The sequence below is a fragment of the Bactrocera dorsalis genome, chromosome 4 (genome assembly GCF_023373825.1).
Source record: "Bactrocera dorsalis isolate Fly_Bdor chromosome 4, ASM2337382v1, whole genome shotgun sequence".
NCBI lineage: Eukaryota > Metazoa > Arthropoda > Insecta > Diptera > Tephritidae > Bactrocera > Bactrocera dorsalis.
The window spans coordinates 35,530,308-35,558,148 of NC_064306.1; the positions used below are offsets into that span (position 1 = coordinate 35,530,308).

The 27,841-nt window shown below is 37.5% G+C and overlaps 1 protein-coding gene across 1 annotated transcript; it reads right to left on the reverse strand.

Moving 5' to 3' along the window:
• Positions 1-24,236: 24,236 nt before the first annotated feature.
• On the reverse strand, positions 24,237-27,184 carry LOC105227251 (dynein axonemal intermediate chain 1). Its single transcript, XM_011206493.3, has 5 exons — positions 27,071-27,184; positions 26,688-27,011; positions 25,000-26,393; positions 24,635-24,844; positions 24,237-24,567 (listed from the first exon to the last, which is right to left on the reverse strand). Exons 1-5 carry the CDS (start codon positions 27,089-27,091, stop codon positions 24,333-24,335), a joined length of 2,184 nt encoding a protein of 727 aa, XP_011204795.2. The 5' UTR covers positions 27,092-27,184; the 3' UTR covers positions 24,237-24,332.
• Positions 27,185-27,841: the final 657 nt, after the last annotated feature.

A 27,841-nucleotide genomic window follows, 5' to 3' on the forward strand; every position in this document is an offset into this window, starting at 1 on the left:
GCAAAAATGTGTAGTGAGTGTGTAGTGAGTGTGTAGAGTTCCCCACTATACGAGGTGATGCTGTTGTGTTCGTTGTACATATGAGAGAAGGTGTCCATTGCTTTTTGTCCACCTTCTTTTGCGGTCGTACATCACAGCATAGCGAAGGGGTAATGCACTCGCTACATGCCTACTACAGTACGGTAGCTGCTGCTTCTCCTTGTAGTGTTGCTTGTGAATTAGCAGCAACTAGGCGATTGAGATGTAAAATGAAAGAAATCGCATGCGATTTTTTATATACTATGAATTTTTATATACCCATATCTTAAATACATTTTTTAGTAATTAAATTAAGTTGTTTACTCACCGATAAATATTTCCTTTTATAAAATATTTAAAGCAAAATTTTTTGCTAAAGATTTTTTTTGTCAAAAAATTTATTTTCCTTTTTCCTTCCTTTCTTATACAGGACTTAACATTACTTTAGCGAAATCTGTTTGGTGTTTTATGGTAATATTAGAGGATCCAGTATAAAGATATAGTGGTCTTTTTTAAGAGAAGCACCTGAAGTTCAGCTGTAGTTCCTTTCGAAATAAATATTTTTACTTACATTAAGTCTTAAAATACGGTTAAAAGATACCAAATTTTTTGATCAATAAACTTAAAACTTCTCAGGAAAAATTATAAAAAATTCGCTTTCTTTCGACCTTCTAACTGTATATAACCCCGTAAGCCTTCCTAAATCAAGTGCTTTAAAAGTAAGGGCTGTGTCCTTGGTAGTCGAAAAAGTCTTTTCGTATGTCTAATCAAACTCCAACTTATTTTTTTTATTTATACTAATACGAGTAAATTAAAAAATATGTACTATTTTGGTCGGCCATTTTTTGCCATTTTTCCGCTAGAGACATATTCCATCAGTGTAAATCGAAATTTCGGAATTTCCAGAACGGAAGCGAGCGAACTATTGTTGTGCTACACGAACTGATACAGCATCGTCTCCGTAAACTTTATAAATATATGATTGGTGGCACTGTAGATATACGAGTGCAACGACATTTATTGACAAAATACGAAAGGACTTTTTCGACTACCGAATATTAAATCATTAAAAGCAGAATACGATTGTAGTCAATATGCCATCGGAAAACAATCGCGTCTTGACTTTCTCTCTCTCTCTCTGGACTGGGTGTAAAAGCGAGACATTTGTAACGGTGATTTTTTTGAGGTTAGGATTTTCATGCATTAGTATTTGACAGATCACGTGGGATTTCAGACATGGTGTCAAAGAGAAAGATGCTCAGTATGCTTTGACATTTCATCATGAATAGACTTACTAACGAGCAACGCTTGCAAATCATTGAATTTTATTACCAAAATCAGTGTTCGGTTCGAAATGTGTTTCGCGCGCGTGTTTTGTTCAGCGATGAGGCTCATTTCTGGTTGAATGGCTACGTAAATAAGCAAAATTGCCGCATTTGGGGTGAAGAGCAACCAGAAGCCGTTCAAGAACTGCCCATGCATCCCGAAAAATGCACTGTTTGGTGTTTGTACGCTGGTGGAATCATTGACCGTATTTTTTCAAAGATGCTGTTGGACGCAACGTTACGGTGAATGGCGATCGCTATCGTTCGATGCTAACAAACTTTTTGTTGCCAAAAATGGAAGAACTGAACTTGGTTGACATGTGGTTTCAACAAGATGGCGCTACATGCCACACAGCTCGCGATTCTATGGCCATTTTGAGGGAAAACTTCGGACAACAATTCATCTCAAGAAATGGACCCGTAAGTTGGCCACCAAGATCATGCGATTTAACGCCTTTAGACTATTTTTTGTGGGGCTACGTCAAGTCTAAAGTCTACAGAAATAAGCCAGCAACTATTCCAGCTTTGGAAGACAACATTTCCGAAGAAATTCGGGCTATTCCGGCCGAAATGCTCGAAAAAGTTGCCCAAAATTGGACTTTCCGAATGGACCACCTAAGACGCAGCCGCGGTCAACATTTAAATGAAATTATCTTCAAAAAGTAAATGTCATGAACCAATCTAACGTTTCAAATAAAGAACCGATGAGATTTTATTAATTTTATGCGTTTTTTTTTTTTAAAAAGTTATCAAGCTCTTAAAAAATCACCCTTTATATTGCATAAAGTCGGCAAATGACATTTAAGAGTTACTTTGATTCCAGTATGCAATTCGGGGTACAAATCTCGTATCACAAGGGAAATTAACCACAAAAGCGTGAGCAATATGAAGACAATACGAAAAATTTTTGAACTTTCGTAATTTATTAACAGCGAATACAATATGATCTACAATACTAAATGCTTTTGGTTTTAGGATTTCAATAACTTTAAGTAGAAAAGTTTTGCTCACCTTTTCTGGATCAGTAGACAACATAGCGGGTTTTTTCTGACTTGCAACTGGTTATAACCCATTAGTGCAGTGTCCACAACTCAAAAGGTAACTGTTGATGGCAACGTAAGAAGAAGAAACCTGCTTCCTTATTGAAAATACAGTTAGCTGCCGGACTTGGCTGCATTTTCTGTGCCGAATCGGCACTGAATTGAGCACGGAAGTCGGTAAGTAGGTATTTGTTGCATAAATATCGGTTGCAACACACAAACGCATGTCTGAGTTTATGCAAATATGTGCCGCATCTAATCAGCTTGAGTTCCTGCAATATTTACAGCACAAGTGTACTGCTTGCTTAATGCAACGCTGAGTGAGAACTACACAAATATATGCACGCACTGGCGCTGTGGGATTTTCGCTTGTTTATGTGCGTGTGTTTGCGTTTCCGTGTGCTTTAGGTGGAGAGTGTGAGCGCCAAGTGGCTAGAGAGCGCACCCATTTTAATGCACTCACAAAGGCATTCATTTCAAGGCATTAACAAAAGTTCCAACTCTATATACATGTGTATGTGTGTGTGTAAGTAGGGACAGCACTGCCGTGTTCGGTCCGTTTGCTTGGCTTTAGTTGGCCACTTCTTCTCATTTATGCAATGCTTCTTGCCAATGGAAAGTCGTAAATGTAAATGTTACTCTTAGTTGCGACAACAACACATCAAACAATATAATACAACAACAACAACAACACAATCAACTACTGCAGCTGTAGCAGTAACGACAACGCTAAGAGCTCACCGAAAATGGCAAATAACAATCAGAATCAGACACACACACACACACACAGACACACACATACGTACATATATATGTAGCATTTTGGGCGCACTTTAGCTTTTACGCTCTGCGGGTTCGGTTCGGTTGCAACAAATGCCATTTCATTGTTACGTACGCAATTTCTGACTATGTTGCAATTTTCTAAATGGGCAATAATTTCAGCTCTAATGCATTGGAAGGCACACACAGTCACATAAACGGACGACGACGCCGTCAGCTATCACTATCCGCTTTTTCGCATACAACTGTAACTGTGGTCAGATGTCAGCTGTTGGTCACACTAACACACTCACACACACATACAACAAGAGTAAGAGTGAGCGTTGGCAGACTAGCGTGCAACCATTAAAACGGGATCATTGCTTGATGTGCACCAGCAACGGCTTATAACAAAGGCGCACACGCACACACACAGACACAGCGCGTGGTCTAGCAAGCACTACGGAAAATTAAACTGCCCCCGGGGGTTAAGTGCGCATGTAGACACGGCCAGGCAATTGTGATTTTATGTTATTAGAAGCTGAGTGATGTAAGTGGCAAAAAGGCAGGCAGGTGTGTGTGTGTGTGTTGGTGCAGCAAACCGGTGCGTTGATTGCATAACATGCCGTAAACGCATACAATTTCATTTGCACCACAATTTAAAATGCGTAACCATATTTTTGACCACCAGCACTTTGGTTGCAAGAGCAACGAGCAGCGAGCCACCAGCAACTGGCAACTTGTGCCCAACTTTTCCAACTTAACGAACTAGCACACACACAAGCAAACGCACAGGCGCGTTCCATGCTACTTGTGCAACTGCGTGCGGCATGCGGCGTAGTTGCGTGACACCCCTCCGCCTCCGTCCACCCCTACGTTCCTCCACCCGTCCGTCCGTCCACCAGTACTTTATTGCATTGCTGAGCATTTGTATTTTTCCGGTCAAACGACAATCTTTGCGCAGTTAGCGAAAGTTTGCCTGTCGCCTCGCCATGTTGTTGTTGTTGGTCGCTAGACGACTTGCAACATTTGCAGTAAGCCAAACCGCATTTAGTTTTAGTTAAAATGCTGAATAATCAACTTGCGGTCTGTGTGTTGCACTGTATTTGTGGCATATTAAGTTGACCACTAAGACGGCTTGCTGGAATTGAATAGCTGAGACTGCATTGGAATCATTATTTTTTGGTTGGCATTGTGGTTGCCGGCGCGTGAGACAGTCGTTGCTGCCTGTTCAAATTAAGGGCCGGCATAATAAATGCAATAATTTAAGCAAGTTGAAGTCATAATTAACTATTACACCAGCGGCACTGGAAGTTTTCCGTTAAAAATTCAATTGAAGTTAAACCTGTTACTTATACGCCATGACAAACTTTGGTATTTGATTGCTCTCCATTCCATTAATACTTAAGTGATGTTGCTCAGCAACGGACAACCAACAGTTTTGTGCTATAGAAATATTGTAGAAAAGTATTGTAGGAATTAAACGCGTTGTATGGAATTCAATTTAATTTTGCGTGGGCCTTAGAATATCAAAGCTTGTCTACTAATTTGTAACCAGGGAACAAAATTATTGATCATAATCAGGCACCACTTTTCATTAATTACAAGGCAGATTTGGATAGCCCGATAAGAGATCGTGTGTATGCCGCATAGTCTAAGCTTCACTCACTTTGATAGACCCATTTGTAGACATTTGCTTTAGTGACCATGATTCGATGGTCAAGAAGACAGAGTGCCATTTGTATGACACTAAAGGACAGCTAAACATGCTTATTTGATGTATATATAAAAATCTGAGAAAAAATACAAAAGACATCAGCGTAGATGATTTCATATATCTTGAGACCACCATCAACAGCAATAATGATGCCAGCTTGGAGATCAATCAAAAGTAACTATAGAGCGTCCTTGCTATGAAGAGCTCAGTAGACAATAGAGGTCTCTTTATCGACAGACGAAGTTAAATGCTCTACAGGGAGCTCATTGTACTCGTGCTTCTGAATCTGTATAATATCAAATAATAATCTTAACTTTAACATGTAAGAAAGGGCTAAGTTCTGGTGCAACCGAGCATTTTTTTTTTATACCATTGCAATGTGTAAAACAAAGCAGTCACTCTATATTAGCATTGATGTTAAGAAACTACATATTTGGAAATGCTGTTATAAGCCTGCAATATAATCCCTGCAAACAACAGATCAATGTAATTTGTTAGTTTTATGTTATTGCAAACCCGCCGACTGAACTCCTGTAATTTCGTTACAGCATGCACAACAGTGTATGTTTGTTACATATTTGCGCATACAACAAGGCAGCTGTTGTCTCGTCATCACGAAGCAGGGAAGCACCACTGCCGAAAATTATAAGTGCAGCAGAATGATCGAATGTTAATACAATTTCATTCATGTTCGTTAACATTTTCTGTTGTATAATCGTGTGTCGGTAAGTGCGCGTCGGTACGTGTTCGTGATTAAAGTTTGGGAAAAATAATAAATTAATCATTTTGTGGAGTTTTTTGAACATTATTTAATAACTATTTGAATTTGTGAATGTAAAGTGATAAGCAGGTGTTAATTAATTGAAAGTGCGCAAATGTAAATTAGCAAAGCAGTGCACAATGTGTCGGTTTGGCAAACATGTTACAGCATGCTCGTGTGAAAAACGTATTTTTACTCGAAGATATACTTAGAAGAAAATAAATACTATATACTTACATATCTAAGTAAATCTAAGTTTAGTGAGAAATTTATCAATATTGGTGATATAAAATTGTTTTTATTGTTCGATCATAGCGCTTAATATATCCGACGCACGACCTATAACAACTGATAACACTAATTTAAGGCCACAATGTTTCATAAACTTAACCACAAAAAAATTTTTGCTCTGTGGCAATAAAACAATATATACGTATATACTCCTCTAGCTATGTATATGTGAACTTATGTACATATTGAAATGTATATGAGTATTGCAAAAAATTGTTCAGAGTAAGAGTTATGCAATTTTTGGCATATTTGTTTACATATTTATTGTTGCGCAGCCAAAGGTGTGCTCAAGTTCGACAACAATTCAAACACTGGAGTTCAAAGAGGGTGGAGAAAAAGGTGGCTACATTTTTATTACTTTAGTGCGTTGAACAGAGCAACACCTGAGCTTGTATCCATGCACTATCGAGTTCCTCTTGGCTCTTGGTGAGTTATTTTGCTTGTTTGTGTTATGAAGGAGTTAAAAGCTTTGGCTGTTTGCACTACTAAAAGTTATTCGATTTTAAACACAAGTGTATTAAGTATGTAAATGAAGTGTTTTCAAAGATATTCGATATAGAAATACTCAATATCAATAATGGAATGCATGCAGTTGTTGTATTTTATGCTCAAAAGGCACTGATTGACAGGATTAGTGGAAGTTTGCGTTGCACGATGCTGGGAGCATCTTTGATTATTGTTTCATTGAGATTTTATTCTTATATTTTTGGTGAAAACTTGTTTTCAATTATTCTAGACATCGAAGTTTTTAAAAGTTTCACGTTGGTTTCGAACTGAAACAGTCAGTTTGAGCTGTGTAACTTCAGTTGCAACGAAGCTGTAACGCCTTCCACAACTATAAAGTCCTTATATTGCTTACAGGAACTTTATTTTGATCGGTTAGTTGGAATGGCAGCTATATGCTATAGTGTTCCAATCTGAATTTCGAAATTAATAGAGAATCCCCTGCAATCCACTTATCGGTTAAATAACCGGTTTACTACCCAATAGCGCCAACAGAGCTTTCTGTTAAACTTTCTATAATTTTCGTAGCACCTAATTGGCCATGCTAACCGAAACTTTTATGTATTTGTTAATGTATCGGTTAAGTCACCGGTTAGTTACCCAAAAGCGCTACCAGTTATATCAGTGTTAAACTTTTTTAATTTTCGGATGATTTACCAACTTCTTACGCACTAATTTACTGAATGTATTGTTTGCCAGTCAAACTGAGAAGATGTTTTCTCTCAACAGTATTAAGAGTATTAAGAGATTTAAGAGATTTTTATTTCAAAAATATGTTTGCCACTAATATCTCTTTTGACTTCTTATCCAATCGCCTCTCGCAGAACACCGCACATTCCACTAAATGAATGGCTAATGAGCAACTTTAATGTAATCACCGTTAAAAGTCTATTTGTGCAACGCACCGCAGCATTGTACCAATTAAGTGCGCCAACAAGGACAATCCATCACGACATGTTTAACAATTCCGCTTCAAGCGACAACATGCGTCGCATGTAAATTTCACCGACTACATTTATCGACTACACAAGCACTTATACATACCACCACATATATGTATATGTGTGTGAGTGAATATCTTGCGCTGACAACTCAGCACTTGTGTCAAATTAGACAAGTTGCTGCTTGAAACCATTTCACCAGCTTCGCCTCGCTCGGTTTATGTGCACTACAACAGCAACAACTGTGTTGTCAACCAAAGTTTCTTTTATAGTTCGCTTGCTTTTGGCTATCAGCGATGCTAAACTAGCTTGTCGCTAAAGTTTCTCATTACATCATAAGCTACTGCAGGAAAGCTAACATGACAAAATATGTATAAAGTTGGCGATTAAAATGGCAAATAAAATGAGCGTGAGGAACATTATAAAAGCCACACAAAAATAAAAAACAAAAACAGTAAAAATAAAAGACAAGAAAAAACGTTAGCTGTGGTTGCACCGAAAATATGTACCATATAATACACTTCAAAAAATAAAAAAGTTCCATTCAAGGACTAGATTTGGATCAATAATTTTGTATGCCAGCTATATGCTAAAGTGGTCCGATCTGAGCAATTGTCTCGTCTAATGTAAAAGTTCCATCTGAGGACTCGAGTTTGATTGAACAGTTTGTATGAGTGCTATTTGCGATAGTGGTTTGACATCGACAGTTCCGACAAATCAGTAGCTTCTTGGGGCGAAGAGGAAGTGTGCAAAATTGTTCGTGTATATAAAAGCAGACGGACAGAAATACAGGCGGGCCTTGGTCACACCGGCCATTTATTAAAGGTGATCCATTTCGAATTTCTCTAATTTTTTATAGAAAAAATACAGAAATTTCAAATTTAATGGGGAATGTTTATTATCATTCGAAAGAGCATTCTGTAATACATATTTTCTGAGGATTATCTCTTTCAAATGTTGGCCGCAGTTACGTCTCAAAATGTCCATCCGTTGAGTTCAATTTCGATGATTCGCTCGAATAATTCGGCTGGTAACTGTTGAATGACACTCGTGATGTTTTGCTCCAAGCCCTGAATCGAAGCGGTATTGTCCGCATAGACTTTAAATTTTACATGTAACCCCACAGGAAAAAGTCTAAAGGTGCTATATCACATGATCTTGGTGGCCAATCGACCAGTCCAAAACGTGAAATTATCTGCTCACCGAAGTGTTTTCTCAATAAATCCATTGATTGATGCGATGTGTGGGAAAAGGCGTCGTTTTGTTGAAACCAAATATCGCCAAGATTAGGAGTTTCAATTTCAGGCATCAAATAGTCGATTTTAATGGCGTGAAAACAGTTGCCAACCGTCACCGGCATAATTTTTAAAGAAATATGGACCGATAATTCCATCGGCCCACAATCCATACCAAACCGATGGTTTTTCTGAATGAAATAGGAGCTCTTGAATCTTATCAGATTGCTCTTCGTCCCAAATGTAGCACTTTTGCTTATTTACATACCCAAAACGGACCTCAACTCTGAAAAAAATTTGGCTGGAAAAGGTCGGATCTTTTTGGAAATCTTCAAGAGCTCATAGGGGGAAGTCGCGACACGTTTGTTAATGCTATTCGGATAGTGAAGGATTCTATAAGTTTTGAACCGTTGTCGAAGCCGAATCAATAATGTATTTTATGTAATTTGTTTTCATGTAAAAAATAAAAAAAAAAAAAACTTTATTAAAAATATTCACCCATTCAATGCGTTCTAGCTGTTTGTCGAGTGCGGCTTTGCCAAGTGAACTTCGCCAGGTGACCACACCGACTCCCTTTACGCATAACGCAACTAATGTCTTCCTCAACCTCTCCCCGAGTTGACTTCCATGACAACTTTTTATCAAGATTTTCGACAGGCTAAAGACGAAATCCCTAAATGAGGGAAGAGGTGCATTCGAGTTTTCAAACCTTCTGAGATACCGTTATTTTAGCTCTTAAACTTCATCCCGAAGTTTTCTTTTAACTATGAGAGCAAACATCATCTGCATAGGCTTGGCCTAAAGTTCTTTCAATAAGTCATCTAACATCAAGAATCAGAGTAAAGGGGACAGAACCACATCTTGTGAGTGCATCTATTGACTTTGCGTAATACGTGATCCACTCTCCCACGACAGTTCTGTCACAGAGAGAGATTTTTAATAGTCGTTTTCCAAATGCTTTTCTTCTTTGTTTCCTAGATTTCCTCTTATTGGTTTTTCTTTTTGATGACTTAGTTATTGGTCTACTCTGCTGTGGTTTTTCTGATTCCAAAAGGAGTGGTAGTAACAATTCCCTTAGTCCCTATAGAAGATGTCTGAGCTTCAGTCGTGTCTACAGAAATAGTGATGAGCAGCCCAACTACCAAAGCTGAAATTTTATAAGTTTGCAAGAAGCAAGTATGATATGATCGACTCACTCACTTATCGGAAATAATTGCTGGGATAGCATATATCCAAAACGTATATATATAGGAAGATTTGTGTTGTAATATGGAATAGTTCTCAGCCGGGATCTTCACTGTAAAGTGAGTAAGAATAAAATTGTGTCAAGTTCTTACCTTCCGAAACGTTCAATTTGAAAAGACAATGTCTTTAAATGGGTTATACATATTGACTCAGCTGTCACAGAGGTGAATAAATACTTTAAAAAACACAATACTGGTTTAATTATTCAGTCATGGTATAAGTGAACATCTGCAAGTGTTTGGTGACAACAAAGATTCTTTAACAAACTAAAGCAAAAGTGAATAACTTTTAATGATTGTAATTAAATATTTCGCGTATGAGTATATTTCCTGAATTGATGGATTGTATATCACAGATTATTATTGACATTATTTTAAATTTCTTTCGCCAGAGGAAGGGTTGCACCACAAGTCGATGTAACCGAACATTTCATACACTTGCAACTTGTCAGTATCACAGATAGGGAAATAGCTTCAGTTGCATATGATTCGTTAGTTTTATGCGGCCTAGAGCTAGTTTTCATCCGATTTTATCCAATTTAGATACAAAGATACGCTGTACACTTCTCATTTCATGAAATCAACTTCCCCATTGGTCCATATATGTAGTATAAAGTCAAGTGGAAGATCGAAAGTCTTTATATTATGTATATGGGGACTAAGTACTTAGTACTAAGTAAGAAGTACTTACCCGATTCAATCAATTTTTATTTCAAGTATATATTATTATCACAGAATATTTCACAGACGGACCTATATTTTTGGCAAAAAGTCTGAAAATGCACTTGAGCCCACATAATGCGCATATGTTGGCTTGAACCGTTATGGTTCGATTTAGACAATTTTTAGACTTAAGCTGGCTTATCTCAAAACTGCTATTTGTGCAAACTTTTGTCAGAATATATTTATTGGTGCATGATTTTTGTACTGCAATTTAATTTATTCAATTAAACATCAAAACGTCAAGATAAGGCTAACTACCGAATTTGGTTGAAATTGGTCTAATACTCGTAGGTTCGGAGTTGGTTAGCCGCCTTAGTGTAAATTAGCTTTTATTTGATACAAAAGAAGTAAGAAATAAGTTATTGATAAAATATTTAAAAAAATAGAAAGTGAAATTTAAAGATCATCATGAAGACTTTTTCTTTTCATACTCTGTAAAAGTATTTTTAAACCAAATGTTCATTTAATCAATATTGTTTAATATAGTCCTTTTAAAAAACATCTTATTATAATTAATATATGTATTTTATATTTACAGAAATCGCATGCGATTTTTTTCATTTGACACCTCTATCGCCGAATTGCTGCTAATTCACAAACAACAATTCAAGGAGAAGCAACAGCTACCGTAATGATATAATAGCAAGTAGTGAGAGCATTAGCCCTTCGCTATGCTGCGATGTACGATCGCAAAGGAAGGTGGACAAAAATGCCTTCTCCACGTTCAGACTACACCATATACAACAAACACAACAGCATCAAGTCGTGACGTGGGAGCTCTACACACTCACAGTCTATCAATGGAATTTTTCAATCGCGATCGGTCATCGGTCAAATTGCGCGTTCAGAGATCGTGTTGCGGGAAAAATAGTAATAAACGCGTATGAAATTTCTAGTAAAAGTGCTTTTTAAATTATTTTGTTTAATATTAAAGCTTTAGTCAAGTCAGTGTTGTGCAAATTAAATGAAAACTTCAATTAAGTGAAAAGTTGTAAGTGTTCTAATAAAAGCAAAAAATGAAATAAAATAGTGTGCAAAGGCAATTTTCTTTTCTATGATATGTTTGTGTTTATGTTTGTTAATGGTGTTAAAAGCGAAGTGACTGGTAATCGTATAGTATATCATTCATAAATAGTGCCTTAGTGAATTAATTTCTTTTTAAGTATATTTCGTCAAATATGAAGTCAACTGTTCGTTCTTTCGCTGTTCGTCTATCATCGTTCGCTAATTAACCAACAACGTCGTTCGAATAAACAAACAAATAATATGAGTTCAGGAGAGTAAAACAACTGCTCGACAACTTGAAGGTAAGTACAGGGTGTTTGTATACAAATTACTTAGTATTTTTTAAGTAAATTAATAGCTCATTATTTATATATTTTCAATAGTTTCATTTTTAATTCCAAAATTGCTGAAAAAAATTAGAGTAAATTTAAAAGTGGTAGACTTTTTACCGAAGATATCGGTCAATGTGTTAGATACTAAATATATTTGAGATTTGAAGAAAATCCGTTTCAGTATGTCTATTTGTTAAAAATGGATTGAATTGTGTCAATACTTATCGTAGCCCCAATATAGCTAATATTAAGTTTTTCGTATTTCCAGGTAACCTTATAGCGTATACATATATCGGTCAATATGAGAGTCAACTTAATAAAATTGAGAGAGCGTATTTTCTCTTATAACGGTGCATATTTCTGCTTAGAATGAATAAAATCGTATGAAGACTCCCTCTAGATCCCATATAGTAAACTGGCCTTATGTATCTGAGGGTATTTCCTTGGCTTTAATTACTTCAAGTTGCATGAGTATGAAATGTTCGGTTATATCCAAACTTAGCTCTTCCTTACTTGTATAATCAAACAATGCATAATAAAAACTCCACAGTTGTTGAACGAAAAATTTAATTACATTCATTAAAAGTTATTAAATTTTTCTTAATTTTTTACGAACCTTTCTTGTCATCCAATATATGCAGATGTTGGTTTATATGATTACATAACAATAAATCAATATTGCATTCTTAAAGTTATTTATTCACCTCGATGACAGTTGAGTCAATATAAGCCACTTAAAATTATTGTCATTTTCAATTAAAAGCTTCGGAAAGTAAGAACTTGAGGGACTTCGACTAAACTCTTCATGCGGTGAACTATTCCAAATTACGACACAAATCAACCTGCAAATATACGTTTTGGAACTATGTTATCCCAGCAATTATTTGTAATAAGTAAGTGACTATTGGTCATATCATATTTCCATTTTGTAAACTTATAAAATTTCAGCTTTGGTAGTTGGACTGCTCCTCACAATTTCTATGGACACGACTGAAGCTCAGACACCTTCTATAGGGACTAAGAAAATTGTGACTACCACTCGTTCTGTAATCGGAAGGACCACAGTGCGTAGGCCAACAACTAAATTATCAATAAAACCAACCACAAAGAGGAGACCAAAGAAAGGAGGATGGAGAAAAATTAAAAGAAAACTAGGAAAAAAAGTCTTACGTACATCCAAATTTTTTCTGCCCAGGAGATAAGCTGTTAGTGAAATCCTATGAGTTTATTAAATTATAAGAATTGAATTGGAAATAAAACTTGTAAATTAAGTTAAATATAAAATATTATTAAATTATTTCCCATAAATTATTTCTTTTTTTGAGGTTACCCTGTCGATAGCTGCAAGTAGGTTTTCATCATCATAAACATTTACCTAATGATACTAATGAGTTGGTTGTTTAAAATTTCTTGTTCTGGTTATTATACAAAGGTCGAATCATATTTTTAGCGTCCCTGAACAAATCGGTGTCGATGCCTTGGCGGTATATTGAACCTGTTCACTCGCAAAACTTTCTGGAAAAGAAGAGAGCTTTGCCTTTCCTTTAGCCGTTTTTCGTGCTGTTATCGATCAATGTTTTCTCTTTGTTTAGCTACCATATACTCATTTAAAGTTATATTTTGATATACTTTTAGATTCCTTTAAACATTTTCAGAAAGATATAAATATCTCTTCAATCTCGCAGTTCAAATTCCTTGAGTTTGTAAATCCTGGGAACATTTATTTATTATTATTCTTTTTCATTCCTACCTTTATATGAATTTTGCCGAAGGCCTCTTATATATAAAACCGTTTAATAGACAAACTTCTTTTTATTGGCGTAAACACCGCTGACGTGGTTATAGCCAAGTTTAACGGACGAGATGCCCGCCTTTTGATGACGACCTTGGCAAACGCATTAAGGATTAAGAATTTAAGAGTATTCGCTTGGCATGTCCGTTCCCTTAATTGGAAAGGTGCCACAGCCCAGCTGGTTAATAGACAAAAAGATTCTCCGAAACTATAATAAACAAATATGGAAGGGCTAAGTTCGGGACTAGCCGAACATTTTATACTCTTTTAACTGGCCAGTATCACGGCCAGGGAAATACCTTGAAGTGGAGGACATCAACCAGAAGATCGGAATAAAGTGGGGATAAAGAATGTATTATTCAACCCATTTCGGACACAGAAATTCTCTTAGAAAAAAAAAATATAACTTTCAGCTATATATATTTCACACATTGACCAATATTTTTGGTCAAAAATCAGTTATACTTAGGTACTGTGGTTCACATATTCGGTACATAAGCTTGAAGAGGTTTGATTGGATTTGGACAATTTTCGCTATTAGGTAGTATTTTTAAGGTAACCCAGCTGGAGTCTAAAAATTGTTAAAATCGGACCATAACGGTTCAAGCCCCAATTGTTTATTATGTGGGCTCAAGTGTTTTGTAGCTGTCTTTTTTCCATATCGGTCTATCTATGAAATATGTAAGTGAAATTCGATTAAATTTTTCTTTCATAATAATATACCATTGCGTTAAAAATGGACTGAATCGGGTCGGTTCTTTCCATAACCACCATATATTGGATGAGCGTTAGAAACGGCTTGGAATATAAATGCAATTCCCTGCTATGTATGAAACCAGATCTATTTTGCGTGGTCACCACGAGCACGCTTGCAGACGTCTAGACGCTGAAAGCAACTTTCGGCGGTTTTCAAGCATAAATCGGCCGATACTGCTGCAATTTCAATTTCGATATTTGTACGAAGTTCATCAATCGTCGCTGGCTTCATGGTATAGACCATAGGCTTGGCGTATCCTCACAGGGAATAGTCTAACGGCGTCAAATCGCACGACCGAGGCGGCCAATTGACTGGGCCATTTCGTGAGATAACACGTTCACCAAACTTGGTTTTCAATAAATCGATTGTGACATTCGCTGTGTGACTTGTGGCGCCGTCCTGTTGGAACAACATATTGTTCAATATGTGGTGTTCCTATCGGTCTATCATTTTGTAGCGATCCCATTCACAGTAAAGTGGGAATTGACTATCATGAAGTATTTCTAAAATAGTGACTTTTTGTGCCAAACACCGCCATATAACTAACGACCGAGGCTGTGAGATTGGCAAGTTGCAAGAGTATGAAATATTCGGTTACATTCGAACATCCGAAAAGGAAGGACTACTTGTTTTGTAAAATGGCAACCATATTCAAGATACATACAATTTTAATTTAGTTATATAAGCACAGTGATAATTCTCCAGCAGTCAAAGTTATGTTCGATTTTGGTTCTTTTGCTGTTTTAAGAGTGTTTTACTGCAGTTATTTTAACATTTGCTTTTATATATTTTGTGGACTTTGCCACACAATATTTCAAAAAAACTCGGGAATGCTCGCGAATATTAGTAGTATTCCTTTGTAACTCGCTTCAAGAAGAGTTCCTACAGATTTACGAAATAATGAATGAATACTACTTAGAATAGAAGTTATTCTGAGGATATTTTCGATTCTAAAATTTCTGAGAATTATGACTTTACTGAAGAAGAAGAACTAAGACACCGCAACGACCTTTAATGTAACCCGACTTCTTGCGAAAGAAATATAACAGAATCTTAACAATGATCTCTGATATACAATCCATCAATTCAGGAAATAAACTCAACAATTATTTACGCGAAATATTTTATTTTAAAGTTATTCAAAGTTATTTACTTTTGCTTTAGTTTGTTAAAGAATCTTTGTTGTCACCAAACACTTGCAGATGTTCACTTATACCATGATTGAATAATTAAACCAGTATTACATTTTTTAAAGATATTTGTTCAGCTTCGTGACAGTTGAGTCAATAAAACTCACTTAAAGACATTGTATTTTCAAATTGAACGTTTCGGAAGGTATGAACCTGACACATTTTCATTCTTACTCACTTACAGTGAAAATCCAGGTTGTGCACTAGTCCAAATTACAATACAAATCATCCTATAATTATAGTTATTGGAATTATGTCATCTCAGCAATTATTTTTAATAAGTGAGTACTTGGTCTTATCATATTTCTTTCTTGTTAACTTGTATAATTTTAGCTTTGGTAGTTGGCGCGCTCATCACTATTTCTGTGGACGTGACTGAAGCTCAGACATCTTCTATAGGGACTAAGAAAATCGTGACTACCACTCGTTCTGTAATCGAAAAATCCACAGTGTGTGAACCAACGACTAAGCCATCAAAAAGCAGAACCAAGAAGAGGAAACGAAGAAGGAAATCATTTGGAAAAAGACTATTAAAAAAGATTTTGAGTGCAGCAAAAGTCAATATCAACAAAACTTTTTAAAATTATAAAATATATATAAAAATAAAAAGAATTGAAATATTATAATATAAAATATATTATAAAATAAAGAATATTAAAAAATAATTTGAATTAAAACAAGTAAGAAAGAGCTAAGTTCGGGTATAATAGAACACTTCTTATTCTTGTAACTTGCAAGGATTAAAGTAGGAAAGTACCTTTAGATACGATAAACCTTTTAGTTATTGAGGGCTAGTTCAGGTTTTCACCCAGTTTTATTCACTCTAAATACAAATATGCACTGTTATTAGAAAAAACCTTCTTTTACCTTGATTGAGATAACTCTCATGATAGCCATATATGCGGCATAATGTCACACGGGAGTTCGCAAATCTTTATATTAGGTATTTGGGCGCTAAAGGAAGCATTGACACCGTTCACCCCATTTATAGCGCACAGGGATGCTATTATAAGGAAAGAATTCTCTTTGAATTTTAATTATATACCTCACACAGTGACCGTTATTTGCAGTAAAAAGTCAGTTATAGGAACTGGATTCAAAATATTCGGTACTTAGTGGCTTGAAAAGTTTTTGTTAGATTTGAACAATTTTCGGTCATAAAATGACTACACTAAGGGCCATTATTCATGCAAAAATTTAACCCGTTATATTAATTGCTTTTTAAATTGTAGACAAGAAAGTAGAAAAATTAAATTGAATTTAAAATTGTGTTATATGAGAAGTAGGCGTGGCTGTAGTCCGATTTCACACTGTAACATATCAGAGGAATTCCACATACTAAGATTGGTTGAAATCGGTTGGGCGGGTCGCAAGGTATATGTTTTTACGTAAATGAGAACGGTGCTATGCCCATCGTCAAAATTTGACCCGGCACCTATAAAGGCTTCTTTTTATCATGCAGGGTGTAAAATTTAATGTATCTGAGGCATGAGGATGGAGTCATGTGTAGAAGTTTACGCAAGTGAGGAAAGTTCTCTGATCGCCATTCACTTGGGAGTGGCCAGAAACGATTCTTTTATACATGACTCAAGCAGCTCACGACTTCCGGTCTTTGACCAAGTATCCTCTGGGTAGCCTAAGAACATCCGTTTGAAGGCGAGCTAAAGCGAGAAGGCGAAACATCCCCTGCATAGGGTTGTGCGCTGGGTTTGGGACCCGCCACGTAAAAAAACACCCCCAATGAAAAAGTGTAAACAGCCTCGGATGAAAGACCCCCCTTTTAACTCGGCTATAATCGCGTAAGCGGTTTCTACGCCAATTACGAAGAAGAGGCATTTCGTTATTGATTTATCGCACTTTTAGTATTTTTTTATTAAAAATATATGGGGAGTGGGCAGGGATATCATCCCATTTTATCCGTTTTCACACTTTCCGTAGGGATTCTTGAAATCATGATTATAAATACCTATAGCTGAAGAACGATCGTGGCATGTCGGACTATCCTATTTTGAAAGCATATTCGTAACATAATGGACCTATGCGGAGTCTTTTTCTGAGGACCTATTATTCTCAATTTCCAATGACTTATTTACATGGATCACCCTTTATATTTATGCTCTTGAACTCATAGAATAATACTTAGTTATATTTTTGGGGTATTGGAATTAATTTTCTTCTCGGTATCCGGTGTCCGGATTTAGATGTTTTGCCTACTTTACAAGATCTTGCCAGCCTTAAAAAGATTTTACTTTAAACAGAAAAGACCCATGACAGGTCAATGTAATTGATAGAAAGCTTAATGGATAACCCTGTATGTAGGTGATCCCAAACTTACTCCAAGAATTCTGTTTGGTTATATTTTTATTACATTCTCTGTTGTAAATTTTATTTTGTTAAGCCATTCTAGGCGAGTGCTCACTAAATTCAGTCCCACTTCAACAATAACGAATCTTCTTTACGGAAAAAATCTTTAAAAAAATATCCATGAAAAACAGCTGATATATTATATCAAAAGAATTATTTCGGCAAAAATAACGAACATTGTAATCAAACTTCTTCTTCGTTTTAAAAAGCCTTTACCTTCAGAATGTATAAAGTTCTTAAACAAACACCGTTAATTTGTCGATCATAATTAAGCCATAAACAAAGGCACTTCTGCTAAATTGCTTTTCTTAAGTACGCAAGTACCTTCCATTATTCGAAAACAAATGTTTTGCTATAAATAAGCCCACGTATTCTTTGAAGAATACCAAGTTATTCTTTTTTACACTGTGGCAGCAATTGAAAAGCAAAAATGCTGACATTCCAATTTTCTACTTCACGTAAGTCCAAGTAAAGTTCTGACACGCAGTCTTCTCATAAGTGCTTGTGTTTTCAGTTTACGGAGCGCTGCTGATTTTTTACACATTATTTTTTATACAAGTCGAGCTGTTATATGCACAAGTTGCATCCACATCGAGCTATGATATTACAACAAATGCCACGAAAACTGCAACAACTGCGTCCACTACAACAGCTACGACCGCTGTAATTGCTCCAGCACCCGTGGGAAGTCCAGGACCAAGTATAAATGCTGAAGTGGTTATAGTGATAGGTGGATCAGGAACGGGAATACCAACTCTAGGCACGACAGCCACAACGAAGAAGTCACCTTCAGGCTTGACACCAACACCTTCAATAGTAACAACGAAACCAACTGTCAAGGCAACACCACCAACCAAAAAGCCACCAATAATCAAGAAACCATCACCGATAACAAAACCTCCTCCAACCAAACAAGCACCGATTACAAGACCTACTAAACCTACCAAAAAACCACCTCCTACCAAAAGACCACCACCGATTACAAGACTACCTCCTACCAAAAGACCACCAACGATTACAAAACCTCCACCGACCAAGAGACCACCTCCGACTACAAAACCACCTCCGATTATAAAACCACCGCCGACCAAGAGACCGATTCTAATAAGGTGGCCAAATCCAATTAGAAGTCCACCTCCATTTAAAAGTCCACCGCCAATTAGAAGTCCACCTCCAATAAAAAGATCACCCCCGGCTAAAAGTCCTCCTCCAATTAGAAGACCTCCTCCAATAAGAAGGCCCGTACCAATAAGAAGACCGCCAGTGATAAGACAACCACCAATAAGACCACCATTCCGAAGGTTCCGCAGAAAAATTAGATTATAAAAAGGTCAAAAACATTGGAGAATAAATGCAAATTAATAATTTAGTAAACGAATGATTTATTATTCGACTTCTATGAGATTGAAGCAACATCAGTTCAGATTGTAGCATCACTTCAGACCATACTAACTACTCTGTTTTACACAGAGTTTATAGATGGAAGTGAAGCCAAAAAGTATTCTTCTCTAGTCGTTAAGTTGAAATGGATAATATTTCTATTGATTAAGTTCTAGGATCCGTCTTATAGAGCTTTCAAAACAATTCTCAAACTCTCAATAAGGAAGGTTTTGATTTTACATGCTTGAAGAACATGAAAATCAACTTTCCTAGGACCAGTGAGCAATGACAAATTGCCAAGTGAACATATGAGAGTTGAATGTTTATAAAAACTTCTTCACTTTATGCTGATTAACTAAAGCATCCCTATTATTAATAAAATTTTGGAGAATGGCGAATCGAACCATCAACTGGTATACATTTATAAGACTGGTATAATCAAATAGAGATAGGAAAGCAGGTTGTTAGAGCACCCTAATGAATTTCTCTTGGATTAAGCCACTTAACTTTGTTGTTGTTTTCATAGGGTAGGTGTGAAGAAGGAGTGAGTTCAAAGTAACTCAAGTTTTCTTTAGAAAAATTCTAAACTTAGGGAAAAGCGATCTGTGAAACGAAGATACGTGTGAGACTTATGATGAACTTGGTCAAAAGCGCGGAGGCAGCTATTAAACCAACTAGAATCAGAGAGAGTTATAGCTAGACCACATATTTTTAATAATTTTAGACGAAGGAGAGTTACTACCACCAATTTTAATTGAGTAAATAACTAATTACGAAAAGAAAAAAATCAAATATTTTACAAAGCAAAAAAAAAGGTCGAGAACTCGCAAAAGCTCCGCAGTCTTCGACCATCCTTTCAAAGCACATGTGTATGCACCTATGTAATAAGTGCCGTTACTAGCCGGCTGTGTTATGCAAATTACCAGTTTGGATTCTTGAATATTTTTTCTAACCCTTTCCCATTGACATTGGGATTTGTAAGTGGACATTTTCGACATATTTAGCATTTCAACCGATTCGGACAGCACGGCAATGAACTTGTTCACCCTGCTAAATCGGCAAATCCGTAAATGTCGAAATGTTGGCATACCGACATGCTTTATTGACACCGCTTTCATATGCAAATTTCCGTTAGGGCACCAATGACGCTGGCTAAAGTGAAAAGCGAGTAGCGAACAGCGAGAACCTTAAGCCGACACCGGGTCTGCTAGCATATTTTTGCCCATTTCACTCGTGAACAGACCTTACTGGCACATTCAAGGATATTATTAAGCGCCCGCAAGTAGGTTGTGCGTGTGCCCAAGTGTATATGTGTGTGTGTGTGGCAAAAGTGTCCGCCGGTGGGACGACATTCGGATGCTGATTTGCATGATTTCTCCCACAAAATTTAGGTATTGGATATTTCCTATTGTTTACTTAGCGTGGTTGCATGTATGTTAGTGTGTTTGTTGCTGAGTTGTTTTTTTCCTTGTTTCGTAGGCTCTCTCTTCTCGAGACATTTTCCTTTGACATTGCCTGACAAAGTCTGCATTTTATTCATTTGCGTCATTTACATTTTTGCCATTCAACGCTCGTCAAACGTTCAACTCCTGCCATTGTGTTGGCGGCATTCGCCGAAAACTTCCGACATTTTGTTACGTTTAGATTCACATGTCGGCTCCCGTAACGAGGTTGTGGGTGGTTCTTTGCAACCACATTGTGAGCAGCTGTTACACGTGTTCAACCTTATAAAGCACTTTCTGGCAACAGCAACAGCATGTAATAACAAGAAGTAAGGACGGCCTAAGTTCGGTTGGAACAGGAACCACATTCATCCATTAACTTAATTTCATTAATATATCTTTATAATGTTAGATTACACGGGCTGGTTGTATCGTCTTACGTTGACTACAGGTCCTTTGTAATGCCAGATGGAGGTTCATTATTGATACAAGCTGAAGTTTAAGTCATGCAGGATATCAATGCTTTTTGTGAAGTTTAATAGAGGCTTGATATTTGATACTTCGAAGCTCCTAGATATTTAGGCAAAGCCATATCTGAAGCCGGACATAAACCGATGAGGTCTTCCAACAGATCTCTCATACCTACTTCCTTGCCCTTTATATATGTGTCATCATTAATAATGACTATATGGCTCATGTGTGATGTCAGTAAGTTATTACCTATGACTAGGTCAATAACCGTTCTGCAGTTCTTTCGAGACCGTTCCCTTGTACATGGTATTGGCGACCCTACAAGCCCCTAAGGAATTCCATCACACACTCTTCCGTCTGTCAGCCCTTTTGAACATTTCATTGGTTTACTTAGATGGCTGATCAAAGATTGCACGTAGACTGCTATATATAATCTTTTGTAAAGCCCTAGAAAAAAGAACTCCTGTGTTCGGTGGGATGTCTGAAGGTATGCCCACCCAAGTGTTTAAGTCTTCACCTCCCAAACGCGAGACTGTCAAAAAGGAAGTGTGGCCTGCTAAAAGCCCCACAACTAGGGAGAGACTAGCTTTACTGAGGGCAGAAGGGTCACTAAATCTCGTGCGATCGATGTTGGGCCAAAAGGTTTCTGCCACATCGCATGTATCGAAGGTGGCCCAGCGCTTGCCAAGCTTTCGCGAAGCCCATCTATTTAGTGGTAGGACACAACAGGATACGGAAGCACCGACCTGCTCCCATTATATCGTTAGCGGTCCTCGGATGCCCTTCCTGCTAGCTTATCCGCTTTGCAGTTTCTTGCGATTCCGCTATGGCCTGGCACACATACCAGTCTTATGACAAATGCACTCGATGCTCCTCGACCAACCCAAAGCGCACTATTAATGAATTCAAGACTGATATCGCCGCTTTGTTATCTGAGTGAATGGTCACTTCTCTGAAGGGAACCGCACTCCGGAGCAGTAGATCTACTGATACCTTAATGACTGCAATCTTGGCTTAGAAGATGCTGCAATAGTCAGGTAGTCTGAAGTTGAAGTTGATAGAGAGCTTTTGACCCATCCGTTAAGAAGCTCGCTGCCTCTCTTCTCCAACGGCTTCTCTCCATCCACAACTCCCTCGTCGGTTTGGTGATCCAAGTGATCCGGTATGAAGTCAAAGTGTGTGAGGATATCAGAGTGTTCAGCTACGTGTTCTTTTAAGAACTCATTGGACGAGCAGGACTTTTACACAGACTGAATATCTTTATTATATAATTTAGTGTCTTTAATGACTTCCTCAGTTCTACGTTTGATGAACAAAACTATTATACTCTTTGCAACAAATTGTGAGGGTATATAAATAATAAAGAGTTCTTCGTGGTGGCTTAACGTAACCGGAAAAGGTATAAATTGAAATTTTCATGCACAGTTATTCGAACTCACATATACATATATACATACACAGATCCAGATTTGCATGCGGATTTGTGTTGCTTTGTATGCCGCAAGAGCCTCTAACTTTAGGTGTGCCCCCGGAGCCACCGAAAGCACAACCGAATTTTGTTAACTGCAAAAATTCGCTTGTATTTCGGGCTGTGTACACACATGGATCGCCATCGGTTGCGCCGCCAGAGGCATACAAAGTGGCTGCGGGACTATTTATGCATAGAAAGTGTGTGTTTCCTTTCAAATATATGTAAATTGTTTAATAAATTGCTTTTTAATTTAAAGCGCCCTTTTTAATTTAATTTCCATTTATTTAGGGAAAATTTCCATTCATTCAAATTTCGAATTCAATTTTTGCTAATCCACACGCATGCATAACATACATAGGCTGCCCGAAGTGTGGAGACTGTACAACTTTAAAGGGTACACAGTGTGGCTGTGGGCACTTGAAGGGTTAATACAATTGGCTGAATCAATAATGTTGGCGATTTTGGGTACCGAATTGAGTATTCTCAAATTAAGTTACAAAAGCGCTCACAAAAAACTGAAAGCTGTCTGCTTTTCACTATTTGGTTCTTGAGACGAGTTAAGGAAACTTTAAAGAAAAATATAGACCGAAGTAAATGAGAAGGGCATTTCGAAGTAAAGATACAATATATATATGTTTCTCTCTCACCATAATCCCCAGCTGGCACTGCATGAAGAGCTATCTCTCTATGTATTCGCGTCGTCCTTCTTCAAGCAACCCCATTGCCTTACATGCTTTTCGGAAATTGGTCTTTTGAGGATGGTAATAGGTGGTGCAACAGCTCAGTCTTGAAGATTTGTCGCTGTAAAATACACGCTCTCGCCGTTTGAGAGAAGCTCAACATGATGGTTCACAGTTGAGAGCGTTTAATGTAACGGTAAACCGAGTATTATCCGAGACACTTCGACACTATCCACATATCGGCCCGCCCGAAACATCTGAACTTCATCCTTTGGGTCGATTGTGGGGAAAATGACCTGGCCACAGCTCTTATATATTTATACTCATACTATTTATATAAATAGAACACAAAAAGGATAAATCGCATGTGTTCGATAACGTTGCTTGTGATCTACACACCTCCGGCACTCCGCGCGGTCCCGACTTCCCGACAGGCGACACAACGCACGTAGGTTTTTGTGGAAATCTAAACATGTCTATATTTCATTCATTTTCATAAATTTTCCTTGAAATAAGATACTTACTCTCCTGTGGTAAAATGTGACCTATGTTTTAACTCAGAGTATAGTCTAATTCTCTACAAAATTTTATTAAAAACGCTTAGGCCGTTTAGTCGAGAAGAAGTAACTAACATACATACTCACAAACATTCGCCTTTATAATAGTAGCGTGATTTCTTTTTAATAGATACATGACGCCAGAATGACACTGGCCACAACTAGTCCTTCCTGCTCAGAGGCATATTTCAAAAACAACTTCACCTTTTGTTCCAAATGAAATAAACTATACTGTGACTAGGCTTTAGTCTTCAAATTGAAGTAATATATAATATATAATAAGAAGTAGTATCTATTTGCACCTCTAGAGCACATTTATTAAATACAAAGGATCTCAAATGCGTGCGTAAACTGCTGGAAACATTCTTCGGTTTCCTTTGTTTTCATAACCAAAAAATCCGGCTTCTTTCACCAGCTGGCGAAGACTCTCACTCTGAATTCCGGCATAAATTGCTTGCTCCATCGCGTCATACTGAAATTTGGGCAGAATGAAGGTTTCGCCCACACCACACACAATTACGTCGCCATGCTCATTGCCAATCATAACGGCGCTTCCAGTCGGTGAAGGTCTAAAAATATTTATTAGTCAGGCATAAATTACATACTCGTTATGTATTTTTATATTTATTTGTGTACTTGAATAAAGTGTTGTGACTCGAGGCCACATTCACCGACTTTATTGGCCGAAATGGATTGCGTATGTCCCATATGTCGATAGTTTTTCGTGTCAGTGAAAATATTGTGGTCGATTGAGTGGGGCTCCAGGCGGCACAATGTACAGGAAACATTTTATGGGTTAACTCTATAAGTGGTTCCGTCACGCCAAGCATCCAAATTCGTACGAACCTATGAGGGAAGAGTAATTTTATTAATGGAGAGTTGTAACCCGCAAAAATGAAATTGTTAGGTTGTTTATTTGAGATTGTGGAACTTCTTTGTGATCCAAAGAGTTCCCATCTATTTTACAAAACAAGAATTCGTTGAGTTGAGTCAATACATACCAATCATTGCCACATGTGAGATATATTTTCGGCGACCACGGCGAAAACTCCATACAGTTAACAGATCCATATATGTGTGTGCGTAATGGCAACGAGAAACTGTGCTCCAATGTCATTGAACCACTATGTATGCAACCCTGATCTGTCAGCATGTAGTATATGTCCTTATTCAGCGGATCCAATGTTAAATTGAAGCAGAACAAGGTGCTATCGGAACGATTGTCTAACTCTAGCGCATCTCCATGTAAAGACAAGCCTTCGGTTTCACCACGTACGCGAGTCAAACGTGTCAATTCCGTGGTGAAGACATGTGGACCATTGTGAAAACGATATTTACGAACCACTGCAGTTCGTGAAAGAGTTATGAAGCGCTTGAAGCCTTGAGATGGAAAAACGGGTTTCAAATACCATTTAATTGTAATAACGGGATCAATGCCCGTTATAGCAGATCTATTTATAATTGTCAGTGGTGGATTATTTTCTACGCTTATATCGCGCACTTCCAACCAACCATTAGCCATGCCCACTGCGATGAGTGAGTGATCAAAAGGTGAGAATGAGACTGCCGTTACCGGAGAGTTGTAGGAGTACGTGCGTTCCGGATGCAGTACATTCTTAATACTCCACACGCATACATTGCCAGTTTTTGCCGGTATTTGTACGGCATAGGAGTAAATGCCGTAAGCGACGGCAACAAGATCGGCATTGCCGAAGCAAAAACTTATATCCGAAACTGCTTTACGCGCCTTAACTGGACGATTCAGACTTTCAAAGGGCGGTTTGGGGAAACGGAAGATCTCTCGTATGTTGTATGTGCCTTTTTCGTGTAAGCCCGTCTGTTTGAATAAATTCCGATAATGCATCTGTCCTCTAATATGCGAATTAATCGAGATTGCGCGTTCGACACGCATTACGGCTCTGGTAAAGGACATGTTGTGAGCCAATGCGTTCAGACAGGTCTCTGCGGCTTTGGCCGGGCATTTTGTGAGACCGCTGTGTTTTTTCGGTTGTTTATGTGCATGTATTGTGTCATAAATATCGGATGTTGATGTAAAGTCATTGGAGTCCCTTTGATATATAGGTACAGTTGCGGCTGCGGCGTTTACAAGCAATACGCTGCGTGTTTGCGCTTCGCTATCTCTGCGTCCGCGCAAGCGTCCCTCACCCATTGTCAGATAATCATACACTAAATTGTCGTCAATCACTTCGGTCGCCGCGGGTGTACCCTTTCGCACCGTCTCACTGTTATGTTCATAAAGCATTACGGCATCAGTTGGGCGCAGCACTATTTGTATATAACCGTTGTATCTGAAAATTCTTGAAGGACTTGGTAATACGGTTGATAGAGTACCAGTCAGCTCATTTTCCCGAAAGACCATCGTCATGCTGGGTACCTGGAAATAAAAGAATAAAAGCTTTTAATTAAAAATTAAACTCGTTTGGATCGTGATTATTTTCCAGCGTTAAACGTTCCAGTAACTCAAAGGCAAGATGGATTGATCGAAGCTTAAGAGAAAAGTTGGAGTGAGAGCCATCTATCGGGAGCTTTCAATCAACTCTTGTTTCAGGCTGCCAGACCCCTGTATTGTCTTTCCAGCAGAAGTGGCAGCTTTCATGGGAGCAACAGATGTGCTTCTCCAAAGAGCGGCTTCTTTTAGGGAGGTTTTTATGTGAGTTTGCTTACATACCCCTTCCATGATATCACTGATGGTTAATTTCAGTCCACCCATAGCTCGGGTACCACGCATCGAACTCATCATGCTGAGATGCTCGGAGATAAAGCTTTGCTTCCCTTTCAAACGATATATTTGTTTATTCACTTTTGCATGCAGGCCTTCGACTAACTTCCGATACTTCGAAGTTTGTGGCATTTCTTTTGGCATCCATCCTTTGACTTCATTTACATTTCTTATATACTTCAACTGGCGCCACTCATCCAATATTATTGATACATTGTAATCGAAATTGGTCGAAGTGGATGTGCGAATGAGGCGAGTTCCCCGACGCGTATTCTACAAATATTCTTTTTCTAAGCTGGAGAATCAATTTTACTTATCTAATGTTAGCTTACTTGCTCTTTACCATTCTCCATTTTTGCTCTTGTAAGTAATTTTAAATGAATTGTTCAATTGTTTGAAGAGTTGCTAAACAAATTTCAAGAAGAAATATTATTCTGAAAATATTTTCAGCAAATGATAGCTAATCCGTTTCATATCTTGAACTGATTAGCGTGTTTAATCGCTTTAGGAATTCAAAGTGTTTATGGGAAAGTAGAAATTTATCAAAACATACAAATACTCTTAAAGCCAAGATAAAAAGCAACAATCCTTCAAAAATACAAAAAAAAAACCTAAAGAAATTCTGTTCAGTTTGTATGACAGCTATATGCTATAGTGATTCGATATCTAATATCGATCCGACTCCTTATACTCGTACATACATTGTCTGAAATTTGTTGATTTTATACTCCTTCCATTTCTGAGTCTATATTAATCTGTGCAACCCAATTGATAACTCGTTTCTTTCAAGTTCGTTTCGTCGTATCCTTATGAATAAATTTTAAAGCGAATCTTGTTTAATAAAACTTTAAATTGAAAAGCAAATCATTGGCACGATATTCGCTCGATTGATCGGTTGTTTCGGGGTCGTAAGCATAGATCCAAGTCTCATCGCCAGTTATAATGCATTTCATGACACCCTGGTAGTCGGAAAGCATCGTTTCACACACTTCAACGCGACGCCTTTTTTCCAAAAAATTCAATGTTTTCGGTACCAGTCGAGATTTGACGCGCTTGAGGCCCAAAACATCCTTCAAAATGGTATTGGCTGAGCCTTTCGATAT